Below are 7,754 nucleotides of genomic sequence, written 5' to 3'. Positions count from 1 at the left end.
GCTCTCTGTCTATATGTCTAGCTCTCTGTCTATATGTCTAGCTCTCTGTCTATCTGTCTAGTTCCCTGTCTATATGTCTAGTTCCCTGTCTATATGTCTAGCTCTCTGTCTATCTGTCTAGCTCTCTGTCTATATGTCTAGCTCTCTGTCTATCTGTCTCATGCATTATCTATATTTCCTTCTCTCTCTCTCCCTAGCTTTCTTTCAATGAACCTGTTTCCTTATTCAGTCTTACTTGGGGTGATAGATCTCCATCCACCCTTCATTTAATGAAGAAATGTAACTGGAAACACAGGTGTAAATCAAACTCCAGGTGGAGGTATTCACTCCCTCTCCTATTCCTCCTCTCATTTTATGCAAAGACACTTCTCTCTTTTTCTCACAAATGTGACTGTCTCTATCCTAAAACTTTCTCTCACAAAATAGCAGTTATACTTACACCTACACATTTATTCTTAAATGTAAAGACAATGAGAGTATTAACTATATTATTATTCAATTTCGTTAATTAATATTTAATTTTTATTTTGTTTGATTTAATTAACACCTGTGATATTACATTTGATTTTCAGTGTTCTTTTTTTTTATGTTTTGTTTGTGTTTTTATTTATTACCAAATTGTTAAACTTCTCAATCAATTCTGTTACTCAAAGTTCTCTTGAAATGCAATTTGTTTCCCTTTCACTGAAAATAAATTAACTGTAATTTCTGAGTGACAACAGAAAGAGCAGCCAAAATTTTCTCAACTTGCACCATACTGTCTTAGACAAAGAAAAGGGACATCAGATCATATAGCCCTAGGCACATCTGAAACGATGGGATGGTCACAGCTGGAGTGCCTTTGATCATAGGTCTGCTCAACCAGGGCTGGTCTTGGACCAAACATAGTAGCCACAGCAATAATGAATATTCTTTGAGCTGGCCTATAAAGCTTCTTTTGTCTTCTCTCTGTTGGTGTTTTTGGTGTGGAGAAATAAAAAATTTGTTCAAAGTGTTGTGTCTGTGTCTACCATGCCTGTTGCAGTGACTTTCCTACAATTCTCCTCAGATTAAACAGTACCATTCTGCTGGACATTGCTGTATCGGATGACTGAATTTTCTAGCATTGCTTGCTTTGCTGCCCCGCTAACTGATGGAACCGACTCGGACACGGTAAGATTCACTCACTACCACTCCTTAATAAAAAAAAAAAAATAAAATAAAAAAAAAAAAGAAATTAAACATAGATACTCACCCACCCACTTGAAATCCAATGTGTTCAGAAGGATGTTTTTTTTCTTTTTTTTTTTCATGCAGTGTTTGTACAAACATGTATTTGATTTTGAGCTAAATATATTTTCATTATTGACTAATTTTATTGTATAACTTGGGTTTATCTGACTGGTGACTCCTGAAGTGCTGTTCGTCAGATCTTTCACAGTAGCTTTGTCATGTAAAGTTTGTCTTTGTGTACTCTATCTAGAGCAAGTCAGTGCATGTAGTAGGTCAGCCAAGTTGATATTGGTTACTACTGGTCAATCAGTTGAGAGCTGGTCAGTTTGTTTCTATCTTGTCACCAGTGGTTTCTGTTTGTATTCAGTATGTGGTCAAAACACCTTAAATTAACAACTCATTCTACTTGTAAACAGTGCTGTGGATTAAGAAGTGTTGAGCTTCGTGCTTTGTCAAGTTGACTTGCCTTAAACAATCCTCTAGTTAGCAGTGTCCTTACAAACCAAGTGGCTTATAGAGCTCGTTATCAGTTAGAACAGTCACAAGTAAACTGTTGCCTGTGGGACTTTCTGAATGGCGCACCTGATGAAGAATAATGTTGAAGTTTTTTAGTAGTGTGGCCCACCTGAAGATGAGCCAAATCTCATGCAGCTTGCTTCTCATAAAAGATTGCCTGACTAGAGCTAGTTAGCCTGGCAGAATCTACCATTTTCTCCCTCCCCTCCCTCCCTCTCTGTCTGGCTCTCTTCCTCGCCCCCTCTCTGCCTGTCTCTTCCTTGCTCCTCTCTCTCTCTCAAGAGAGAATTCAAATTCAGTACTGCCAAGAAATGAATCACCAGTTATACATTGGTGTGTTGTATCTTCTTCAGTCTTCTATCAAAATCCACTAAGACTTCACCAATAGCTTTTGTATATCTTGGATATGGCCACAAAGTAGTACTGATCATAGGAGGGCAAGTTGTTGGTTCTTGAGCCAGGAAACTGGCAGCCAGTTAACTTCAGTCCATGGTAAATCTTAGTTCTAAGACAATGGATTAATGTTTATATGTTAGGTATAAGACCTAAGTCTTGGGTTCATATTTCTTAGTCCTGCTAGTTTTTTGTTATTTATCACAACAAAGCACTTTATTTTACCTGACCCATTTTGTTTTGTGGAATAGCTTCCAGATATTGATATTAACTTTGATATCATTTAGAGTAGTGGTTCTCAACCGGGGTCTCTATGCTCCTTGGGGGTCCATATAAAAATTCATTGTTAAAATTTATTTGCAATAGATTAGTTATACTTCTACAATTCACAAAATATTTTAATATTTTTTTATACAATTCCTAAAAACATTTAATTATTGAAGTATAATAGGATTTTTAAACATCTACGAGGATCCACCAGAGTAGAATAGGGATCGAAGGGGTCTATGGGCAAAAAAAAAAAAAAAAATGGTTGAGAACCACTGATTTAGAGTCTGTGTTTACTTTCCATTTGTTACATCCTGACAAAGCACTGAGTAAAGTATTGTTGCAATGCAGCAGAATTATAAGTGATGGCTGGATAGTTTGGAAGAGTAACATAAGGACCAAGGTTAGATCTTAAAGAATCTAACCCACACCCCAACACATACACCTAAGAAACTTTATTTTTTTCTCAGCAAAACTTAATGTTTAATGAAAACATCTGGTGCTCAGTAACCAACAATTTTAGCCCATGTCTATAGTGTTAGATTAACAGTGATAACCCATGGTTTTAACTTATTCCTCTCCCCTCTAGATCTCTCTCTCTGGCATGAAGTACATTTGCCTCACAAAACACTGTTTGTAGTAGCTAGCAGATATCAGCCTGAAGGTTTTTTGGATCTCAAGTGCTTAGCCTCATTGCACTAGCTATGGGATGGACACACAGTACTTCAGGATCTGTAGCAGATGAAAAGGATTGATAAGGATGGGATCTATATTGGTGTACTCTGTTATTAGGAGCAGGTGGAGAATAGATAAAGGAGCTGCTTAAAAGGATCTGAACTTGTCATAATATTAAGATGATGTTATTTAGGCAGTAGTTGTAGTCATTGCCTAACAATGACTACAAAAGTACCAGCTTAGTGGCTGTCCCTTTGGGAGCAGAGAGCCACAAACAAGAAAACTGCCTTGGCTGTTCTTTCCACTGTGGTTCACCAGCTGCCCTGTTACCATGGCTCAACAAAAAGGGGCAACTACTAATAAGAATAACAGAATGATGCTTCAAAACACTACCAGAGGCAGTTTTTTAATATCTAACAATTGAGATTTTGCTGAAGCCTCAAGAGTCATTGAATCTGAAGATTGCTGAAACCGTTTAGGGAGCTAATGCTGACTGCAGGAAGTAGGGAAGAGATAGGTTGGGGGTGAAAGTACAGGGTTATGTGTCCAACATTTACAACTTTCAGTTGTCAATATTAACTCAACATACCAGTCTATCTGAAAAGGAAATGTAATTCAAAAGTACTTGCTCTATAATGTTTTATAATTTAAAGTTAGCAACAAGAATATTTACATTGTTAACTCATTTGCTTGTTTCTTCTACATTGTTTTTTAAGTGACAAATGATTTGTTTATAAGTGGTTTGAACCATCTGCGTTTGGCATACTGCATCAACCCACAATGCAATATTTACACACACACACACACACACACACACGTAAATAAAATCATACATATGTGTCTGTGTATATACATGTGCGTGTATATATATATACACACACGCACGCACACACACACACACACTGCTAAATATATATGTCCTAGTCTGCTGTATATATATGTGTGTGTGTGTGTTAGTGACATGGTTGCAAATGAGCATCTGGCCATTGGAGATCTGTCACAATAAATTCCATCTGACCCATACAAGCATGGACAAGTGGCTGTTAAAGGAAGGTGATATAGGCACACACGCGCACGCGCGCACACACACACACACAGAGTCCTGGTGTTTAAGTTGATGCTGTCTCTGAGTCTCTGCCTGCATCAAAATATGTTGCTATCAACAGCTCTTGCATTGTGGAGAGGCAGAACCCTGAAAATGGTAGATGTTTGTATGAGCTAATAAAGTAGCTGGGGCACAGACGAAAGTATGTGGCATTGCTTAGACCAGTGGTTCTCAACCAGGGTCCATATGGCTCTTTGAGGTCCTCATAAAATTTTGTTAAAATTTATCTGCAATAAATTGCTTATACTTTTACAATGCACAACATTTTTTTAAAATGCAATTTCCAATAATAGTTAATTATAAAAATTCAGAAGGATCTTTTTTTTAAACAGTGAATGGCTATGAGGGTCCATCCAAATAAAATAGGAATCAAAGGAGTCCATAGGCAAAAAATGGTTGGGGACGCCTGGCTTAGAGCAAAAGCATTCTAAATTTGTACATCTGTACTCCTTATTACAGTTATCATTGCTGTAATATTATTGTACAGTCAGCTGTTTCTTGTGAATGAGTATAACTTAGTAATATGTACAATGCTTTTGCTAAATACTTTTAGTATCAGTGTAGTTGCTAACTGACACACAGACACCCTCTCAGCCTTCCCATTTTTGACCCAGCAGCACATCCAGAGAATGGCATATGGGAATAATGAGAGCTACATCAGCATTCAACTGCTATTCATTTATAACTGAGTAGATTGAAGCAGCATGTAACATGAAGTACCTTGCTCAAGATCACAACACACATTACCTTGTCCAGGAAATGAACTCACAACTTTATGATTGCAAGACCTTAATGATAAAGAAAAAAAAATTGTTCTTGGTTTTAGAAATTTTGCAGCTCTGTAGCAATATTGAATAGTTTTAAGTTTTGTTGTAGCACAAGGCTACCATAGTGATGTTTACTAGTTTGTACCTAGTTTTGAAAATGGTTATCCCCAATCCCCAAAAAGTTGTTTTGAGTTAATCACTAATGTGTTCAATATTATAGAATTTTTTCTAAAAACAACAAAATCATAAATCAAAATATTTTTGTCCTACAATGTTTTTTTTTTATTTTTTATTTTTTTTTTTTACAAACCTTATTTTTTTAAAAATTGTATTGTTTCAAATGTAAAATGTGGAAAATATCACTTCTCTCTCTGTCTGAAATTTATTTGATGAACTCCTGTATCTTTATTTTCCCCAAATCCACTTTTTGAAGTCCTCTGCCTTATTCCATGTCTCCCTTGTTGTAAATCCGCTTAATCTCTACTACTAACAGCTTTGGTTCAAGTTTCTTGCTTTCTGTACCTTGTTTAACATTAGTATCTCTTTGTATTACTGCTACTAATAACACTTTAGGTTGTTGCATTTTTGGGGATTTTATTCTTATTAATCCTATTCAGTTTTATTGAAAGTTAATTTTATTTATTATTACTGACAATGAAATCCATCCACTTGTGGTACAACGATGGAGCAGTTGATCTTCTGTTCTTTTGTTTTCTCTTGATAACATTTTGTTGTAGTGTTGTTCTAGTATGATGGTACAGTTCAGTCAAGCTTACACTTTCAGACAAATATAAAGCTGCAATGTTTTATAAAAGTCATGTGCATGTATCTACGTGTATGTATGTATGTATGTATGTATGTATGTATGTGTGTGTGTGTGTGTATGTATGTATGTATGTATGTATGTATGTATGTATGTATGTATGTGTAGATATGTATTTGTGTGTGTGTGTATTTATATTATTCTGTTATTCTTTTGTTGGTCCCAGTCATTTGACTGGGACCACCCTGGTGCACTGCCTTTCCAAGGAGGTTCTTTCCTCCCTCAATACTTATTTCAGTCTGATGCATAGTTTTGTAGGTCAGTGTTTATTGAATCAGCAATTTGTTTTGTTTGACACGAACGAATAAATATTGCCTTACATGAGTAGACATGAATGGATACACTTATACACACGCACACACATATACACAAGCATGCACGCAGACATATATAGGATGACTTTCTTTATAGGTTTCCATCCACTAAATTTCATTGTCAAGGCATTGTGTTTCTGTGTGTAATGCTCAATATGGATTGAAAACTGAAGTCCACTTTGTTTTGAAAACTTAAGACTATACCCTGTAGATATAAAGATATTTGCAGTGATATTTCTAGGCTGTTCAACAGAATTCCTGCATGCCATTAACATTACATGTATTGTGTGGGTGTTTTAGTTATGGTACAAGTTGTTCCTGCTAAACTGTTCAGAGAATAGCAATGAATTATTTGTGAATTAAAAATAGCAATGAATTTGTAAAAGAAAACCCATTAAAAATCTATAGAATTTTTGTGATGAAGGTTTATTGTTTTTGTTTCAAACACACACATGTTGACTTACACACACACACATTCATATATGTTCTCTTTCTCTCTCTCGCTCACACATTCACACATGCTTGTTCTCTCTTTCTCTCTCTCTCACACACACACACACACACACACACACATTCACACATGCTTGTTCTCTCTCTCTCACATGCACACACTCACACACAAAAACACTTGACTTGGGAAAAGATATCAGATTTTGAGAATTTTCCCCTCAGTTGATTATTGCCAGATAAATAAATAATTGAGTGGTTGGGTGGATGGATGGATGAATTGATTGACAGCTCGACAGACATAGATATATATAGAAGGGAAGAGAAACTTATTATTTTCTCTTCCTTCCTTAATCTTGATCGAACCTTAAGTTTCATGAGCCCCTGTAGTTCATGAAAAGTAGGTAATATTTCACATCCGTGTACAAACACACACACTGAATAGTTGTGGAGTTTCATATTGCATGTTACCAAAGTTTGGGCTGATTTCTTGGTTTCTGGTTCTGTGTTGAAAATACGACTTCAAAATGATGTTCACATCCAGTGTTTGTGACTGGTTTTACTGACATCTTTTTACAGGAATTTATTTTTAGAAAATCTCCACCCAGCAGTGTTAAATGGTCACACTTAGAATGGTGAAAAACGCTACTGATATGAACGATAGATGAGGTTGTGATTAGAGGTCGACAGTTGATGTGTGTATGTCGCTTTGTGCTTGTAAGATGTGCTTGTGTGTAGGGGGCATGTTATGGCAAATTTCTGTGTTTTAAATGTCCTTCTACATCATTAAATATGTGGTATCTCTATATATAATCATTAACATAATATCACTATTGTTATATTGTAGTGCTATCATGTGTTCCTCAAGCTAGCACATTTACCTACTAAAATTAAAACCATGTTCTAAAAAAAAAAAAAAAAGATGTACATAATTATTCAGTCTGTTAGAAATAGCAGTCAAATTTCTCTCAAATCTCACTGTCTTGTCTCTTATCTTTCACTTGTTTCAGTCATTGCTCTGCAGCCATGCTGGGGCACCACTTTGAAGGGTTTAGTTGAACAAATCAACACTTGTTCTTATGCTTTAAATCTGGTACTTATTCTGTCAATTTCTTTTGTTGAAACTTCTAAGTTACTGGAATGTAAACAAATTGACACCACTTGTCAAGCAGTGGGAGGCACACACACACACACACACACACACACACACTATATATATATATACACACACACAC

General features: G+C 35.9%; 1 protein-coding gene across 4 annotated transcripts in view; it reads left to right on the top strand.

Annotated features, from left to right (window-relative positions):
* Positions 1 to 7,754, top strand: part of LOC106878652 (TBC1 domain family member 22B) — a 107,253-nt gene that overhangs the window by 45,848 nt on the left and 53,651 nt on the right. For 2 of the 4 annotated variants that reach the window (XM_052976176.1, XM_014927936.2), the window contains exon 2: positions 1,049 to 1,152. The exons of the other annotated variants lie outside the window; for them this stretch is intronic. In XM_052976176.1, coding sequence (XP_052832136.1) covers positions 1,133 to 1,152 — 20 coding nt within the window. In that variant the 5' untranslated portion in view covers positions 1,049 to 1,132. The remainder of the gene's footprint in view (positions 1 to 1,048; positions 1,153 to 7,754) is intronic. 4 annotated transcript variants of the gene reach the window in all.

The sequence above is a fragment of the Octopus bimaculoides genome, chromosome 24, assembly GCF_001194135.2.
Source record: "Octopus bimaculoides isolate UCB-OBI-ISO-001 chromosome 24, ASM119413v2, whole genome shotgun sequence".
NCBI classification, from domain to species: domain Eukaryota; kingdom Metazoa; phylum Mollusca; class Cephalopoda; order Octopoda; family Octopodidae; genus Octopus; species Octopus bimaculoides.
Note: the sequence above shows the minus strand (reverse complement) of the source record. Positions and strands in the feature narration are given on the sequence as shown.